This window comes from Gopherus evgoodei, chromosome 16 (assembly GCF_007399415.2).
Source record: "Gopherus evgoodei ecotype Sinaloan lineage chromosome 16, rGopEvg1_v1.p, whole genome shotgun sequence".
Lineage (NCBI taxonomy): Eukaryota > Metazoa > Chordata > Testudines > Testudinidae > Gopherus > Gopherus evgoodei.
Genome location: NC_044337.1, coordinates 7,910,479 through 7,930,454, shown reverse-complemented (window position 1 = coordinate 7,930,454; position 19,976 = coordinate 7,910,479). Strand labels below are relative to the sequence as shown.

General features: G+C 49.6%; 1 protein-coding gene across 1 annotated transcript in view; it reads right to left on the bottom strand.

Annotated features, from left to right (window-relative positions):
- The window catches only part of COL27A1 (collagen type XXVII alpha 1 chain), a 254,500-nt gene extending 236,269 nt beyond the window's left edge, over nt 1-18,231 (bottom strand). The window contains exon 1 of the mRNA XM_030535277.1: nt 18,126-18,231. Within this exon, the coding sequence (XP_030391137.1) occupies nt 18,126-18,231 (106 nt within the window). The remainder of the gene's footprint in view (nt 1-18,125) is intronic.
- Nucleotides 18,232-19,976: the final 1,745 nt, after the last annotated feature.

The window sequence follows — 19,976 nt, the reverse complement described above, 5'->3', positions numbered from 1 at the left end:
TCTGCCTTTTAACACCCTCATTTCAAAACAAGTGTTGTTCATAGACAAAGATCTCTCAACACAAAAGATTGAACAAGTTATTTGTTTCTCATAAATCTCTCTTTGTTCCCAAACTCACCCTGAAAGACGACCCTGAAATCAGAAATAATCCTCACCACTGTGACAAATGGCTTATTTTAAATGGAGACAAAAAGCAAAGACTACTCCAACTGAAGAATAAGGACCAACACCAGGCTGGCTGCTGTGCCTGCCAACAGCGAGTCAGTGGCAGCCTTTTCACTGATGTTAATGAGTTTTGAAACAGGCCCTAAGTTCCTCAAACACCAGGTGCTGCCTATGGAAATCAGAACTGCCACTCTTGCAATATTGGTGTTTTTTCTTAAAGCTCCAGCTCCCAGAATCCTGTGATTACAAGAAAATGTCAACTTTAATTAAAATAAATGAAGAGTTTTAGCCTTCATGGCTACAGAAAAAAAGCTTGGAAATATGAACCCTAAAGGCTCAAAAGCCACAAAGTAATCAGAAAAACAATTATTATTTTTAATCTCATTCTTTGGAGCCTGACTCAGGATTTTTCTACCTTACAGGACTGTCTGGAAGCTGGGGAAGCAGCTATATGGATCTCTGATCTCATTATAAAGTTTCAGTGGTTTAATAAAAATTAGCTATACTATTTTAAAACGCAGAGAGCATGCTTGGAGATTCTTCGTTACACAGCAGACATTCCTAAGCTGTGCGTGTCATGCAAAGGTTGGTACAGCATTTAAAACAGAAGCCAGAGCAAAATATGAAACAGAAGCAGAATTGTCTCTACATTGAGCATCAATCTGTGTTTCCATGAGGTCTCTCCTTTAATGGATCTGCCTGGTGCCAACCCTAGGAAATGCACCATTGGGTTTCCCCAGGGCACAGAATATGGAAGGCTATATCAGTGCTCTCCCTGCCGCCCTGGATTTAAGGTCTGAAGCCTGGTCCTTCACCCTGCCAGTCCTCTGTGATCGATCAGGAATCCTCAGGTCCTTTTCACAGCGCTTTGCTCATGCTGCGCCAGTTTGTCTCACACAGCCCTGCTGAGCAGCATCTATTTGCCTTTGATCTTCAGCTGACTCCAGCCAGACCCCACTGCACTGCCTCAAAGGTGCATCCCAACAGTGCAGCTTGTTGGACGTTCCCTGAGAACTCTCCAACTTGACCACCTGACTCATGAAAGGAGCCTCCCTGGTCGCATCGTCACCCCGAAAATACAGAGCAGACACAAAAGTCACAAGCCCGAAGTCAGGTAAAGAGAACAACTTCAGTACCAGGTTTCTTATACAGCTCTGTCAGCACACACCACACTTTAGTCCACTCCCGGAACTCTAGGCAGTTATTCCAGTACACCACAGCCCTATCCTGTAGCAGCCACCTGCTATTCCACCCGGTGCTCTCTGCCCTCCCTCATCTCACAGGTCTGTCAGTGCACCTCAGTCTCACTCACAGCACAGGCTCACCTGCCCAGGCTTCCCACCACAGCACCTCAAGCCCGAGTTTGCTGCAAATCCTGCTATTTCGAGCCGCATAAGAACGGCCACACTGGGTCAGACCAAAGACCCATCTAGCCTGGCATCCTGTCTTAGTCCTGCCATGAGCGCAGGGGACTAGACTAAATGACCTCTCGAGGTCCCTTCCAGTCCTGTGTTTTATGATTCTAACACCGCAGCATGTGGAAGTACTCTTCACAGCATTCAAGCTATGGAAGGCCCTAGCACTGAATACACCCTACTATGCCCACCTAGTCTCCCAAAGGGCATGGCCGGGCAGTTAAAACATCCCAGCTGCCCTGCAAGCATGAAGCCGGATGGGTTATACTAGCTTCTCTTTTTAAAGAAAGGAACAGAGCTGGTAAATGCTTTCTGCTCTCCATTACCGACTGCCCTGAGGGACAGCAAGGAGAGGTATCTGGTTCCCAACACTAGCGTAAGTACACCTGAAATAGGAGGAGTTGTTCATACAGGGAGACCTGTGCTGATGCAAGTGTTAAGCTGCTGAGAAAGCCCAGCGTGTCGCAGCCTTTTCCCGAAGACCTGCGCAGATTTCTTTGCTCATGGAAGTTGCACTAGTTTCATTCCTGGGGCAGTACTGCCAGCCCTCATGATTTTAAATCGTAAGTCTTGCAACAGTTGGTAGCTTTCCTAAAACCTTAGCTCCTACAGTCATATGAATATTCCAGAATCTCAGCTTTCATTACCCGAACAAAGTTTCTAGCCTTTATGGTTGTGAAAATAAACTTGTAAATGTGACTCCTGAAGTATCAAAAGCCAGAAACAAATGAGGACTCAACCATTTTATTTTTACAATCTCATAATTTTTACACCAATCTCGTGATTTTGGGAGGCCTGACTTGCGATTTTCGCATACTTGGGGTTAGCAATATCGAATGTATGATTTTAAACCAATGCAAACCTATGGGGACACTTGTGTCCCTTTAAAAGTGACTTATTTGCGGTCGATTATGAACAGGTTAAGATAACCTGAAATAAGCCAAAGTCAGAGTTTCCACACATGGGGTTGAAAAGAGTTAACTAAATTGCTTTAAAAATTGATTTTAGTTAAACCCGGTGAAGCTTCTCCATGTAGACGATGCCTCAGACTGAGCTGAGGGCTCATACATTAAATAGTTCACAGCCTTCCCTTGTGACAAAACTGACCTCTGAGTTTGTATTACCCATTACAGAAATGTAACAGTTAAGACTCCACAAACAACCTTAACTCTGACCCTAAGCCTTGCCTGCTCCCCATTTAAGTTAATTATGAATTCCCTGACTAGAAACCGTACATATGCAATAAGTATCTTATGGTGCAGTTTATATGGGGCTTTGTAAGAAGATGCAGATACACAGTAACTATATAACGGAGGCAACATTCGTAATGGAGGAATGGAGGCGGAGAGCAGGGAATTGCAGTAAACAGAGAGGGCCCAATCCTGCAAGGTGCTGAGCAACTTCAATTCCCCATGGATATCAGGACCAGGTGCAGTTCAGTAGGGCTGGTCAGCTCACAGCAGAATAGCACATGCACGAAAGTTCTTCACATCTCATTCACCTTCACCCCCGAGAGACTCAAGCAGAAGCACTGGCAGGCTCGCTGTGCTCCCCAGACAGCATCTGCTGCTGCTTCCCTCCTCTGCAGGGTCTCACGAGAAAGGAAAGCTCTCTATGCCCGGGGCTAAGCAGCCCCACAGCACCGAGCCTTGATTCTTGTCGAGCTGCACCGGACCTGACCCAAACGGTATCTCTGCAGTTGTAAGCCACACCCACTCAGAGCACATAACACTCAGTGCTCTATCACCCTCTAGTGGCGGCTGGGCAACACACAGAAGTTGCTACAACCTCGGCTAACAGACTTCTGGGTCTTTTAGCTCAACAAAGTAGAGGTTTGCACATTAAAATACTGAAGTCCGAATTCAATCCTTGATGTTTGATGACTCCGCCAGAGGCATGGTGTAACACAGACCTTGCAGAAGCAATTGCCCATAGTGAGTAACCTGGAAATGATCCAGCAACTTACTAAAGCATGCAGGAGTAGCTACACTTCCAAACATCTGTTTTAATGACAAACAAATATGAAGCTCCTAGCCCAAAGTTTTATCTCAGATGATTATTCGCAGCAACTTGAAACCTCAAAATGTTAAAGTGTCAGTTTTTGAAGTCTCACTTCTCTTATGCATCTTCCCCAATCTTCCTCAAACCGCTCCTGAAACATAGCAAGATCACACCAATAGGAACTTAGGTGGGAAGGGAGCATTTGTGGAGAAGTTGGGGGAGGAGGGAGAGATGAATGTGAGGGTGTAAAAAAAATAAAATAAATAAAATTCTGCCTTATTCCAAGTTCATGGCCTCCAAGGCCAGAAGGGACCATTGTGATGATGCAGTCTGACCTCCTGGATAACACAGGCCAGAGAATTACCCCAAAAGTACCTGGAAAGTATTTTGCAATCTTAACTAGGCAGTCACTGCTGCAGATCTAACACACCACTGTGATACACTGGGTGAAACAACCAGACTGAATAGCTGCCGAAAGGGGCTGTTATCAGCTTCCTTCCATCATTATGCTCTGCTAAAATTTCACCTTTACCTTGCTTATATTTACACATCCATCCATCTCTAAAGGGCCAACTAGCCATCTTAGCAGGGTACCCTCGCCCCTGGCGCACTGGGATCAACGCTTGGTGACCGAAAGCAGCCTTTAACCTTTCAAAAATTACGCTGCCAGTGGGCATGTCACAGCCAGGCAAAGTTCAGCTCAAATCATTAGTGCTGCACTAATTACCAGCATTGTGGGCTAGAGAGACATCGTCAAGGTTGACAGGTCTTAAACAGAAGTGGATTTGAATAATGTTCTCTCTCTGGGCCTTTGCGGGGAGGAGGGTTGATTTATTTGCTATCTTAGCTAGGATTTTGAGAGAGGAACTCCATCTGTTAAACTGGCTGCCTCATCCCAAAGGTTGCTAGTTAGATTTCACTGCGGCGGATGCAGAGACAACAAGATCAGGGACTCTCCTCTGCTCTTGTGCTTTGCCTCCAGCCAGGAGACAAACCCAGCTTTGCTCTGGTCTTATGGGCTGTGACAGCAGGATTGCTGTAAATTTCAACATCCTGCCCTGCTCCTAGGACAGCAGCAGGCAGAACAGACAGATGTGACAGAGAATTTAGCTCTAATTATAGGCCGAGCACAGTACCAGCTTCCACAGCAGCTGTAGGCACTGTAATTCCCACTGCTGTCGCTGGAAAAGCAGAGTAGTTATAGGAGCCGGCAATTCGCCTCTACGCATTTACCATGCGACACAAAGCAGGGCTGAAAGTGATGGAGTGGTGAGAATTGGTGCTTTCCACCCAGGGTTATTAAAAAGGGGCCTTACAAAGAGATGACAATTAGCCTCAGGTTGAATGGTCTTCATTAGAGCGGATGAAGTTTGCTTTCATATAATATTTCACTCTGCTTAGTTTACATTTTCTTTTCAACACAGGTCCCGTGTTTGAACCGCCTCCTCCCAGAATGATTCCTCAGTGCCAGAATTTCTCAATGATGAAAAATCCAACCACCAGGCCGTCCCTGCACACCCTGCAATTAATCATACAAGCTCTGACATGAAAACCGATTTGCATTTGGCAAGATCAGGGCCTTAAAAAGAATGCGTGAAAGTATATCTGTGCAGGTTATACCATATTCTTTATTTCCTGGGAGTTATTTTTCATCTCATGGTTTGGAACTTGTAGTGTAACAGAATTGGGTAATGTCCCTTTAAACGGTTTGTGATTCCTCTAGTGGTCCTTGATATCTGCTATATTTCAGAAGCCACTATAGCAACAGTGTATATATGTAGTTAGGTCTTGCATGTTATATGTATTTACTAAAGAAGGTTATTTGAATCCCATAGTGCCCATCTGGTTACACACTGTGTAAAAAACATAAGACAGACCTAGCAGTTTCAAGAACAATTAGAATAAGGTTTCATAGACAACCCAAGAGGAAGCCCTCCCTTACGGCTGAATATTTGATTCAAAGATCAACAGGCTGAAACACCTGGAGGACATCCCTGCCTTGTGAATCTCCCTCAAGGGCAAGCCAGCCTGGTGCTGGTGCGTGCCCCAAGAACTGACTGAAGTCTAAATCCTTTCCTTAAGAAATAGGCTTTACCTTTCCTTCTGCCCAGAAGTAACACCGCAAGATCCCCGTTGTGTTTTACAGCGAATGGTTTCTTGTAGGCTAGTTTATGATCATTTTTTTCCCTTTCCTCTGCCTGTGGCTCCACGTCCGGATAGAAAGCAGAGGCTGAGCTCACCCCTCTGGCTCCACCCTGGCTCCACCCAGGAGTGGGCAGGCAACGTTCCAGCAGAGACCAGCACCCACCCTGCCCTCCCCACGATTCAGCTCGCACCCTTTGCTCTTCCCCTGCAGACCCAGGCATGGAAGTCCCGGGAGTGCTCCAGTCTGGCCGCGGCTCACTCTCCATCCACAGATGTGTGGTCAGCAAGAGGGGCTGTAAAGCCAGTTATCTATTCCCTCCATGGGTAGCTTTGTGGCAAAGAGTCTCTCTAGGAGTGTGGCAGAAGAGGCTGGTGAAGGGGGAGCGGAGATCAGGTGTCTTATCACAGCAGTACACAGCTGGGAGGGGAGGAAAGGAAAAGGGTTGTTTTGCGGGGAGTGTTAATGCAAGGAAATAAGCCCGTTAACAGAAGTCTGATAGACAGGCAAAAATAAAACCACCAATATGAAGATAAACAATAAGTAGGCAAAGTGTTAGAGAAGAGAGATGTAAACCAATCTCCTCCCTTGCAGTGATTAAGTATAATCAAAATGCAATGACTGATTGCTAAGACAACCACATATCTACTGCCATTACCCGCATTTCCCACCCCCACCCTGCTCTTACAGTTATTTCTGTTCCCCTTGCCTCCTTGACCCTCCCCCCTGAATTTGCTGGAGTTTTGAGTCTTGTCTTAAATTGGATCATAAGCTCTTCAGTTCAGGGATTGTAACGTCTGGGGTGTACATACAGCACCATGCACAATGGGGCCTCAGTCCTGACTGGGACCTCTGGGCATTACAAATGATGAGTGGGTTTCCTTTGCCTCCCATCTCTCTGCTCTACAAAGGGGGGTTTTGTGCTTCCCGTTCCTGAGCCTGGCTTAAATCAAACCAAGTCTGCAGGGAAACGAGCAGCCCCATATGGAGCAGCTGGCGTAGCAGGGCTGAGCAGAGGGGGAGTTTTAATCACCTGCCACCGCTGATACTGGAATTAAAACCAGCATCTCTCACACATGCCAAAAGACCACGTGCGTCAGGAGTGACATAGCAGCCCTGCTATGAACACAAGGTTTGTAAAAGGGGGACTTTTCTTTTTTTAAACAGTACCCAGTGAATATCTGTAAAAAGAAACGAGCCCTGCCTGTTTTGATTTGAGATGGAAAAACATTACCTCACCCGGTACATCTCCTTAGCACCATGGCTGTGTCATGTTAGATATTTGTGCACCTAAAATCCGCCACTTGCTTCCCAGGGTATCAGTGCTGAGATCTGATCATTTCAGAGCTTGCCCACAGGGGACATGGCATGGAGGAGAACATCAGACTCACATCACTTTACATCCCAGCAAACACATCTTCATCACACTAAAGTCCTGGGCCGCCAAGGACCCAGCCAACTCATCGGCTCAATCAGCCTGTTATTTTTGGGCCACAGCTGGGTCTGCAGCACATAAAAATAGCCGGTGTTTTAGTTAGGGTGACCAGACAGCAAATGTGAAAAATCAGGACAGGGGGTGGGGGGGTAATAGGAGCCTATACAAGAAAAAGACCCAAAAATCGGGACTGTCCCTATAAAATCGGGACATCTGGTCACCCTAGTTTTAGTTTGGGCCATTTAGTGATGGGAGTTCAGGTTTATTGCTGGCAACATGCACTCTCTTGAGAGCACGGGAGAGCTTCTGTAAATAGTTCTAGAGTGAGAGATAACAGGTTTCTGCATGGTAGCACACAGGTCTTGCCAGACTAATTCAAACTGCTTATTTTTCCATGGCAGCGTTGCATGTATCATCTGTCTGCATTAAACATATATATTTAGATCATAAACACACATGGTATTCTGATGATATTTTACACCTTCTTGTCTAGAAACCCCTCTTCCAATTATTTCCATGGAAAAGCACTCCTGAAAAGAACATTAAGTTGCAAAATCAAGCACTAATTTTAGTATTTCCTAAAGTTGACCACTGGAACCACTTACTAGGGATGTGGTGGATTTTTCATCACTTGAAGTCTGAACTAAGATTGGGCACCTGTCTAGAATAAACATATATAATCCAGCTCAATCACAAGCTATGGGCTTGCTGCAGGAGTCAATGGGTTATATCTTCTGGCCTGCGTTATGCCAGAGGTCAGACTAGATGATTGTAATGGTCCCGTCTGGCCGGAGAAGGCTGTGAACTCCCCATTGACCCAAGTCATCAGCTAGGGCCCAAGTAATGGGTTAATCCGGCTCTGAGCAGAGGTGAACTACATTACCCAGAATCCTGTGCATTAGCTACACATGCATATCAGTCTCTCTCACTGACTCAGAGAGAAAGGCTGACACACATGTGGCTGACACGTAAGATTCTAGGTAATGTAGTTGCAAGAGATCTCATCATTAAATCAGGAGGTTTTTGTTTGCAAACAGACGTCTCCTTGACAAACCTGGATGGTCAGTATAGCAGGGGGATGAAAATTGGACAGAATCACAGAAATCCCAGGTGAATGTTTAGAGCATATTCTGAGTGAATCCAGAATATAGGAGTCACTGTTCTTCACTTGGATTCAAGGTTTCTCTCCACTGTCACCCAGTGAGTGCTGTAGGCAAAGTACAGTCAAAGGGAACATGCAGAATAGACATTATCCCAGGGTCACGACTGGAGATGGCTCCAGCTTCAGGTCTCAATCAAGCCTTCCCTGCCCATGGCATTCAAGGGTGCTGCACACCTGACATGCTTGTGTGCCCCCTTTACGCTCGGTACACACACTCTGTCCTTGTGCACGGTTAACCCATTGGCAAGTGCATATCATTCACCCCTCTCTGTGCCCATTTCACTGAGGGATGCGAGTCTTTTACCGCCCCCAGCAATACAACCTGACTATTCAGCACAAACTGTAGAATGACTCATGCTTTTAGTTCCGGAGATCACCAGATCACTGCCTGATGCATGTGAGACAGCTACCATCCTGACCAACACTTAAATTATGTTCATTCCGTATCTAAATATAAGATAAAGTATGTTTATCTTTAGGGATGGTTGCAACATAACACTACTTTACTTCTTAGAATCCAGAACCCTAACACACCAGAACCAAAACCAGGGAGAGACAAAGCAGGCTGCTCCTTAAGGCAGCAAGACAACTCACTCCACCTTCCTCTAGGCTGGCTCTTTGCAGACTGACTCAGATCACACACTTCCCTACAATGCCCCCTAGCCTCCAAGCAGGACCAGGAATCCCCTTACAAATGAAAACAGAGCAGGAAACAAAAAAAAAAGGAAAGTTTCACAAACATTCAGCTTGGCTACCATGGCATTAAGGTATTGGAAGGTAGGTAATGAATCCAAGCTCAGAGTACAGCATTTCCATAGCAGGGCTGCTCGCTGGAGGAAAGGTGGGGTTTAGATTCATGCTGATCTTAGAGGTGATCTTGAAGCAAGTGCCTGAGGAGTGAGCAGAGTGAAGCGAGAAAACCACAGGTAACCAAGGGGTATCTGCTAATGACACTTCACTGCCAACGCTGAGAGCTGGGCAGGAAAAGAATTTCTGCATAAGAACTGGGAGAGAGATTTTACTGCATCAATAGTGCTGCAACTCTGAAAAGAAGCTGGCTGTGGCATCCGGTGGGAATTAAACTCCTTGGTATTCCACCTGCATCAACCTGGAAAGATTTGTAGCCAGGACCCCTGTATCAGGGTTTAGTATGTCTGAATACAGCCTGCCCTCGACACAGAGCAGCCTGCAACCTACTCAGATGGGACGTAGCATGGGGCAGGTGTTGTGCAAAGCTTCCCTTCACACAGACTGGTCGTGTTACCTCAATTCTGGCCTACAAGCGGTGCAGTTATTCCAGTTCTATGCAATGCGGCCCACACAAAGCAAGTCTGACCCGCAATATGCCCTGCTTTGCTATTGCAGCTGAGGGCCCCTCTTAGGGTTGCTGGGTGTCCGGTTTTCAACCGGAACACCCAGTAAAAAGGGACCCTGGCGGCTCCGGTCAGCACCACTGATTGGGCTGTCAAAAGTCCAGTCAGCGGCGCAGCAGGGTTAAGGCAGGCTCACATATATATACACACACACCTAAACAGCTATGTTCCCTGTAAGCTGCGCTGCACAGTCGGCTATCAAAGGCCTCACACAGACAGGGAGAGAAGCCCATTCCCCGACCCAGCTCAGCCCGAGCTGCTGGGAAGAGAAGCCCCTCTCCTGGCCCAGCCCCACCGGAGATGCTGCAGCCGGGGAGCGGTGCATCTCAACCAGCCCCAAGCTGCTGCGGCGGGAGAGGGCTGGGGGGAGCCTGCACCCCAAACCCTCATCCTCAGCCCCACCCCAGAGACCACACACCCAGCCAGAGCCCTCATCCTCCACACCCTAACACTCTGCCCCAGCCCTGAGTCCCCTCCCTCATCCCAATCCGCTCATTCCTGGCCCCACCCCAGAGCCTGCACCCCCAGCCAGAGCCCTCACGCCCCTGCACACAACCCTATGTCCCAGCCCTGGGCACCCTCCCATACTCCAAACCCCTAGGCCCGACTCATCACCTCCATATTGGTGCACATAAAATTTATTCCTCATATGGACATAAAAAATTAGAGGGAACACTGATACACACACACACACACACACACACATGTAATGCATGCACATGTACTTTGCAACACAACAGCTGGGTAGGCTCTCAACCTGGGAAAGGGTTTGAGGAGCTTTTGGGATGGGAGTTAAAGCTTCAGGTCTTTGGAAGGAGGACATAGCATGAGGGCATTTTCACTGGCCTGAGAGGAAGATATGTCGTCCTGCAGTAAACCAAGCTTTGCAGCTTCAGATACCAATCTTCTCTTCATTAAGTAGAGTTAATCACTAACTGAGGCCAACCTGTTTGCATCTATTCATTTTTAGGTCACTTTCTCAGTAGGTTTTTTTGAGGGGGTTGGTTGGTTTTTGGTCTTGTGTGGCTAGGTTAAAGCCTTCGCCCTTCACCTCTGCAGACCAGCCATTACATTCTGAGTTGGGTTCCAAGTACCAATGGTCTCATACTGGTTCCTGGGAAACATTGGTTCATCTTACAGGACCACCACACAACTTTTACACAACTGAGTTTTCACTTTAGACAGGCCCATGTTATACAAATTCTTTATCTTGTCACATCAGTTCTTATCCCTGCAGACCAGTTAAATCTGGGCCCTACATTAATTGCTACTATCACCCAAAGCAGGCACAGATACAAACTGATTCTGACAAAGTGATTTCAAAAGCCTTTCCAATGCCCATATGCTACCTCTGACAGCTTCTCCATTTAAAATCCTCTTATTCCTCTTCCCATTCCCACCCTAACCATGCTGCGCAGTCAGAGAACCAAATTCAAGAACTGGGAGTAACTGAGAACAGAGCGTTGTTCATACAGGGCTTTTCAAACCACTGTCCACCACATGTGTCTCTATTCTGAATCCTTGCTCGTTCCCGACTTTGCTCATTAGCTTCTTGATTGCATGTTTACACTCATGACCTTCTGTGGCAATAAGACAAAGGATCTGATCTTCACAGGGAACTGTAGCCTGAAGAGTGAAATAATGCCGCCTTGATGAAGGAAGACGGGACCTTAGCTTAGAATAACCAGCACTGCCAACATCCACACCTATACTGGTTACTCACATGCCAGCTGATAAGTAGTTTTCACTCTGAAGTTATCCAATTCTTTCCGTCTGGATGCAATTCATCTAGCAATGATTGACACCCACCCAACACCACATCATTCTCCCTAGAAAGTAAAAAGACAACTCCCAGGCCTGCTGGGACTCTCTGTGCTACCACAGGCAGCATGAGATTTAGGACTCAACCCCACCGCAGGTTAGGGGGTGGGGAAGGGACAGTCCCAGGTCAGGAAAAAGCTAATTCTCCTGTTCGTCAGCCTCACTGTGGGCCTTATGACACTGACAGTGCTTTGAAGCTTAAGTCATCACAGACCTGAGTTCTAGTGGCGCGGGTCAGCTCCCATCGTTTCCAGCGGCAGAAGTGCAGCACCTCGGAGTATGAGGCCCTAGGTGTATAATTAAGGAGTATCCTCTTTACACCCCACAGCAAGGACAAGGACAAACAGCCGCAGGAGAGAGAGACCGGATGTCACATCCACCCCCAGCTCCCATTGTCGGTTTTGCTGTTGCCATGGCCAGGGAGCTCCAAGGGAGGAGGAACGGGGCAGGGTAGCTCTCTTGCTTCCTGATTGTCCCAGTGTAACCCAAAGCTTCACAGAACAACCAGGCTCCTAACCTCATCCCCTCAAGGACAGCCATTTTCCCCTTCAAAGAGCATTTCATTCAGCAGAGGCTACGTTAGGGGGAAGCCACATTGAATTAAACAAGGTACTGTCTCTTCAGCAACGCACCACTTCACAAGAGGACGCTAGGGGGTTAGTATGGGAGCCTAGTTTGGGAAACCTAGAGAATGCAACCTCGGAGCATGACCGGAATCAGCATCTCCTCTAGCATGGCACAAACTGGGACGGGAAGTGCAAAGGGGCTCCACAGAGTAACAGCTCCCATCTCCTCCAGGCTGCATTCTGGCCTCTTACTTCTCTCACGGCGAGTAAAGAACAGATCACCCCGTATCTTTTCCCTCTCACCTACAAGGGTCGTGAGACCCAGGGCTGAAAGCTGCTATAGAAATGCAAAGAATTAGATATGAACCAAGAAGATCAATAAGCACCGCCAAGCAGCCAAAGTTAACTCCAAATGACCTTGAGTGAACATGGTCTTCTGCCTCCAATGTCCTCTCTTCCCCGTCCCAAAACACATGCCAAGAACAATGTAGCCCTCACATAAAGGAGAGGAAACAGCCAATCCAGAAGGGCCCGTGGACTTTAAACAACAAACTGTCCAACTTGAGTCTTCAGCTGCACTCATCACTTTTGTTTGGAAGTTGTGCTGCTTCAGTGAGACTCCATCTCGGCACGCAAAGACCCGCAGCTGGATATATGAACGCCACGGGTCACTGCACCAGCGTACAAAGCTTCATGCAGTGCCAGGCTCAGGGAGGGAAGCCAGGAATAGCCTTCTGTTCGGCTGGGTTTCACCTACCTCCTTCGAAAACGAGCCTCAACACAAAATAAACTCACTGCAACCTTGGCAACCGACTCCACACTGGGAAGCGATAGATAGGGCGTGCGGATTGACGTGGGAAGGGGAAGGAAGCAGCAGGGCAGAATTCAAAGGAGGGAAGCCAGGCTACCACAGGGGGAAAGCCATTAAATACGCTCGGATGGTGCGATGGTTCGAAATATCAGGTTAAATCAGCATCAGAGAGGAAAAGTCAAGCACCTGGGCTATGAGCAGCTCTTCACAAGCCGTCACATGTCCACCCAAGTGGAGACTGATTGGTTATCTGTATGACTGCAGCACATAGAGGCCCCAAGAAGGGCTGAGAACCCATTGCGTTAGGTGCTGTGCAGAGTATGAAAGGGCCCGTGCCCTGAAAAATTTACTCCCTCTTATGATGTACAAAACCTGGCTATTTCAAAGAGCATGGCTTCGTTTGCTTGCAGTTTTTGGAGGAGCAGCAGCGTGGAAGGTTCCTAGGCAGGCCATAAGCCAGACAGAACCCAACCCCTCTACCAGTATGCATGTCAGTGAGCAAGATGGTAGAATGAAGCCCCAAACTATAACAATTGAAGTCCCTTTCCTCAGGGGCTGGCTGTATTAACACAAAGAATATCCAAAACACAACAGCAGAGCAGCTTCTAACACCTGGTGACAGCCACCAGTTGGGAGCTTCCAATTAATGAATTAATCCGTTCTTCATTTCTGTGTACTGTGTGCGCTGAGAAACAGCCTGTGTCTTTCACTGAAACATCTTCTCTTCCTCTTCCCCTCCAAACACCCAGCTGCGACCCACGGCACTGGAGTTCTGAGATGGCAAATATCTCTCAAGTTTCTGATGTGCGCTTCAATCCAAGGAGATTCCCTTAGGTGCTGTCTGCATTTAAAGTTGAGAAAGTTAAGTCGACCTAGCTATGTTGCTCCGGGGTGTGAAAAACCTCACATCCCTGAGAGACCATGGGCAGGTCTCTACTTAAAACGCTACATCGGCCCAGCTACACTGCTGCGCTTTAATGAAGATGCTCTGAGCTGAAGGGAGAGAGCTCTCCCAACGGTTCAGTCAATCCACCTCCAGGAGAGGCAGTAGCTGTGTCAGCAGGAGAAGCTCTCCCACCAATAGAACTGTCTCCACCGGCGTTTAGGTCGGTAAAACTAGTAGCTCAGGGGGCTGGATTATTCACATCCCTGAGCCACGCAGTTACAGAAGCAATTCTGTAGTGTAGACCAGGGCTTAGTTAAGCCAACCTAAGCCCCACTGTAGACAGCGCTAGGCTGACACAAGAATTCCTCTGTCACACGCGTGACTGCCTCTCAGAGAGGTGGATTTACCACAGCGATGGAAAACCCCTTCCATTGCCATCGTAATTCTCTGCATGACAGCGGCGTAGCTGCAATGCCAGCAGGGCCGGCTCCAGGGTTATTGCCGCCCCAAGTAGGAAAAAAAAAAGTCGCAATCGTGATCAGCTCTACCGCCACTGAGTCAGTCTTCGGCGGCAATTCGGTGGCTGGTCCTTCGCTCCGAGAGGGACCGAGGGACCCGCCGCCGAATTGCTGCCGAAGAGCTGGATGTGCCGCCCCAAGCACCTGCTTGCTGGGCTGGTGCCTGGAGCCGGCCCTGAATGCCAGAGCTGTGCAGCTGCCATGTTTCTAGCACAGATGTAGCCTTTGACGTAGCCCTAATGTCATCCACCAGAATAACAGCAGGAGTGCCATTATCTGCAACGCTGCCAAGTGCCAAGCCGAGGTAAGCTCACGTCTCCCTTGCCTGCCCCACAGGCTCGCACGAGTGAGACTACTCTCAGGGCTGAAATCTAATGTCAAATGGATTCCAAGCATGCGCTTCCTCGGACAGGGACAGTCTCTTTGTTCGGTGTCTGTGCAGCGTCTAGCATGATGGGATTCGGCTCCGTGGCTAAGAGTACATGTACATTTGAGCTGGGAGGCGTGATTCCTGGCTCGTGCATATGTACCCTCGCTCCTCTGCTCCAACTCGCACCTAAAAACATCCACGTGCCCACAGCAGCAGCTCTGGCCAGCTGTCCGAGTACATACCCGTGAGCTCAGGCTGGCCCGTCCTTGGGCAGCTAACCCGAGCTGCTACCTCTGCTGCCACAGACACTCTGCTATTGTTATGCCCTAGCTCCACGATACTCAGACTGCAGCTTCTGAGCCACAAGTGGCTCTTTAATGTGGCTCCTTGCAGCACATGCTATTAAACCACTGGGTGATTTAATTATTAACCAATCAGGATGTGTTTACTGTGTTATTAACCAATGAAGTTATCAACTTGCACAAAGTTATTAACTCATTTGCTGGGAGAAAATAAATATAACTAAATAGTCCCCAATTATGCTGTTTAAATATGAATAGTACTGCAGTAAACAAAACAATGAATTCACGTCACTGTGGCTCTTTTGGGTAATGCTGATTGCTTACGTTGCTCCTGATCCACTGAGATCTGAGCAGAGCTAGCGCAGGGACGAATCACACCTCCGAGCTCAAATGGAAACGTACCCCGGGGCGGAGGCTCGCAAGATGCATAACAGACCTCGCCTTAGTAACAAACAAGAGCTTCATTTTAAAATACAAAAGAATTCCCCTTTGCTTCTTAAACGCACCCCATTGTCTACCACCCCACGGAGCTTATCAACTTCCAAATGGAGGAAGGTCCGAGTCTCCTGCCCCACCCGCTAGACACACTGCTTATTTAAGACTTTCAGTCCATCTTTGCCTCCACCATGACCACAGCTCTCACTGCCTCGGCTGCACCCTGGAGAAAGCAGCACTGGCTATTTCATGATACTGTATCCCTTTGGGAAGGATTTGCTCTCCTTGGACTGTATTTCCCCTTCAAAAAGTCAGCTCGCTGTGAACTCCCTCTGCCACAGGTAATCCCCCCCCCCCCCCCCCCAGGCACCCTTGAGTTTAGCGGCAGGGTTGGGAGAAGAGCTATTTATAGTGAAATGAAGCACTGGAAGCCAGCACCAGGCACAGCCATGCAAGAGGCTCTCCTACCCTCAGCAGGCTGGCCTGGGGGCTAGATTAGACTAATGGACTGGAATCACTGGCGAATGGATGAAAAGTAAGGATGGACTGGATTGTACCGGGCTGTAACAGACGTGAGCCTCCCGCCTCTTTGTTACACTCTGGCAGTGCTTGTGCAGCTTCTTGTGTCAACACAGGTGCATCAAATTGAGCAGAGACCACCAAGTTCATGCCCCTTATGACTAATTCTTGAAGCCACACCTGTGGAATGCTAGTCAGTGCCCCAGATCACCAAGCCCCCTATCCACACCCCCACACGGCATAACTAAGCCCGGCCTGGCGGCTCTGAAACAGGAACAAAGAGAAGCCATATAGCAGGACACAGGCCATGTTTGGCTCTACGTTGTCCAGTTATGACTGATGTTGTTTGCAGCTAGAGATGATTTCCAAATATTCTCCTTCAGAGAAAGCTGTAAGAGTTTCTTTGGTCAGATGGGTAGGTTTGGGGTGATGTCCACCAATTTCCAGCTCTGTGATTACAAAACCACCCTAACCATACCCAGCACCTGCACATCGTTGTGCGTCATGGCATCACTCTGCAGTTCATACAGGTGTGTTGCATTAGGATTCTAAAATAGAGCCAGCCCAAAGGGGCAGGGAACGCAAGACATCAGCACCTACACAGGACATGCCAATTATCAGGAAAAGCTTTAAGACCAAGCACTGTCGTCAGTTACCTCATCACCTCCTACCTGAGTTTCCCAAGGAGCGTAAACCCTGGTTTAATAGCGCTTCCCAGTGGAGACCTCTTATCAGCGGCTCCATCGCAGGGGGCACCAGAATCTGTAGCCAGACCCCAGGACATGCATGTGAACAGCTACATAGAGGAATCAGGAACTTCAAAGGTTCATTGTGCTTTCAATGGGAAAAGCCCCATCCCATTTGGAAGGTGGGAATGGCTGTCCCAAAGGACATGGACAGAAAGTGATGCCTCCCAAGCATCTTGCTCTGTCTCCTTTGCAGAGCAGTACAGAAGAGGAGCAGTTATACAGACTGCCTAAGCTCCTCGCATGGTTTAGGCTGTGCAGGGAGTAACCAGTGCACTAGGGCAATGCTCCCTCCCCTGAACACAGGCAGCCTGTCTGTACACACAAGGCAAGGGACGGACGCAGTTAGCTGGGTGCAGCTTTGGGGGAAATCCCTGCAGCAATTTCAACAGATATACATCAGGTTGGACCCTGCGCACAGAGGTTTGCACCAGTTGAACTAGGTCAGTTTTTAAAACCCCATTTAACTTCAACACATGCAACTTTGAGTAGACAAGCCCGGAGTGTATTTCTACTCTACATTGTAAACCTGGGTCTGTGGCTCGCAGGCTGGTCGACTCAGTGTTTCCAAGCCCACTGCACTGTAAACTGGGCTTACACTGGCAGGACAAGGGTATCCCAACCGTGCTAACCCGCCCTCGCTGCACTCCCCAGACCTGACTTGGGTCTGCGGTTTGGCCTGCACCCACACTGCAAAATGACAGGGCCCTAAAACCCAGATCCTGACCTGGGGTTTGTTTGCAGCTGCACTGTCCAGGAAGGCCAGCGACTAGCCAGAGCACAGCAGGATAAGGGGCACAGAGCTAAAGCGGTCTCTGGATGAGTGAGGATTGTCCCCCAGACCCATCAGCAGAGCCTGGCCAGGCTCCACTGCTGCAAGGCAGGTCTCCAAGGCTCCCTCCCACCCCACCCCCTGCTGGGCTGGTGCTTAAGCCTGCCCCATGCAGCTCCCAGCCCAAAACACCATCGCACCAAGAAAGCTGAAGTGCCAGCTGGGCACAAGCAGGGTCCCTCCCCAGCAGAGAAGCATCTTGCTGCTGAAGAAGAGCTGGAGGGGCTGCCACAGGGTGCAAGGGGGAAACGCTCCCAGGCTGGGTAGTTTGTTTGCAGGCCCGTGTTGGAGGTGCCCTCTAGCCCAGGGATGGCCCCGTCCCTCCCAAGCAACAGCATCCCCGGCTGGAGACCTCCCTGCAGCCGGGAGCGCAACTGGGGACCTCAGGAGCACGCCTGTTCAACCCAGGCTGCCCCCTCCTGCCCCCACCCGGTCCCTGCTTCACCCTGTTCCCTCGCCCCATTGCCCCCCCAGCTTCCACTTCTAGCCCCCTCACCCCTTCACCTCCCCAATCGCTCGCCCCCTCTCCTCCCCCTTCACACTCCCAGCTCTCCCCACTCCCCTTCTCTTTGCTCCCCCTCCCGGCCCCCCTCCATCTGCCCTCCCGGCCCCCCGCTCCCCCTACCTGGGTGCAGTCCGGAGCCCGGCTCGGAGGGCTCCCGCCCCAGCCCGGCGCCCAGAGCCAGGTAGCGCAGGAGCAGCAGCAGCATCCGCAGCCCCCCGCCGCCCATGCTGCCTGCCCGGAGCCTGCAGCGCCCGGCCGAGCGGAGTCACTCCCCAGCCGGGGGGTGGGACCCGGCCAGACTCCCTCCCTTCGCCGGCCGGCCGGCCAGCTGCTCCCGCTTCCAGCCCGCGGCCCCGCCCCCGCGGGACCCCGGCCCAGGCTCACTGCAGGGTCCGGGAACCCCCCGGGCTGGCACTGCATGAGGTAATGGGGACCCCCGCCCCCTTTCCGGTGCTGCACGTGTTAATGGGGATCTCCTGCTTGGCTCCACAGAGGTTATTGGAGATCCCCCTCCCAGCCTTGCATCATATGGTTTAACAGGGACCCCCCCCTTTCTGGAGCTGCACAGGTTAATGGGGATCTCCCCCACTTGGCTCCACAGAGGTTAATGGGGATCCCCCTCCCAGCCTGGCACCATATGAGTTAACAGGGACCCCCTCTCCCTTTCTGGAGCTGCACAGGTTAATGGGGATATCCCCCACTTGGCTCCACAGAGGTTAATGGGGATCCCCCTCCCAGCCTGGCACCATATGAGTTAACAGGGACCCCCCCTCTCCCTTTCTGGAGCTGCAGGGGTTATTTCTCTCCCTCACCCCCAGTGGAGCCCTAATCTCTCCTGTCATGGTCTTTCACACCTTAAAAGACCAGAGGAAAAGCCTGTGAAGCTCAAAGCTTGTCCCTTCCACCAGCAAAAGTTGGCCTAATACAAATTATTGCCCCGCCCCACAAGTTAAAAAGACAGGGCCAGAACGGGTTCATGGGACACAGGCTTCCCTTCCTCCAGCCTGGGGCTTCATAGGTTAATGGAACCCCAGGCTGGACCCAACCCCACTCCACTCACATCTGCTGCTGGTAAGAGAATACTTGCCCTGGGGGGCCCACAAAAGCTACCCACCCATTACAGTTGGGGTCTGTTTATCCAGCTCTCTGAGATGCAGGGTCCCTACAGGCTCCTGGCTCTAGCCTTTTGTGGGATTCTGGTTCCCTCAGGGGCCCTGGTTTGGAGTTCCCAGCTTGTGGATCCTGGTGCAGAATCCCTGCTGATGGCACAGGGGGAGGAGGAACTATTCTACTTCTCAAGGCAGTTCTTAGTGTGGGCTTTGCCTCTTACTGCCCTGACCTTTATCCCCTGCCTCTGCAAACCTAGTGTCAGTGACTGTTTCCCTGATTAGCAGCCGAGCTTGTCTCTAACACCGGCCTCTACCTGCTTGCTTTCAGTTGCACCCTCTGAGCCAAGTGCTGCTAGTGAGCTGGGTGGTGACAGCTTCCTGGAGTCTTTTGCTGTCAAAGGCCACATGGACGCTAGGAAAAGAGGCTTGGCTTCCCTGTTAATTAAAATGTGTTAAAATCCTAGTGTGAACAGAACAAGGTGTAGTTTTAATGTTAGTTTGTCAGGTGAAGCCCACCTGTGATAACTAAACCCACCTTTGTCCTAGTGAAAATGTGGCCAAAACACATTTAAGTCATTTTCCTAAAGACAGAGGATTTTACAGACTCAACCTGCAAAGGGCCTGTCTGGAGAAAACAGCCCTGCTTTGCAGATCTATAGGCTGCTTCTCTAAGCACTGTCTACACAAACTCTGCAACTGTCCAATGACTACCAACACAAGCGAGGGAGTGCTAGCATGGACTGTAAGTCACTGGTGCTTTTAACCACCTTGCTTTCCAGACCTGCTCTGTATACGGTTAGATAATCTAGGGCCTGCTCCAAAGCCCGCTGAAGACAACGGAAAATGCCCATTCACTGCAGTG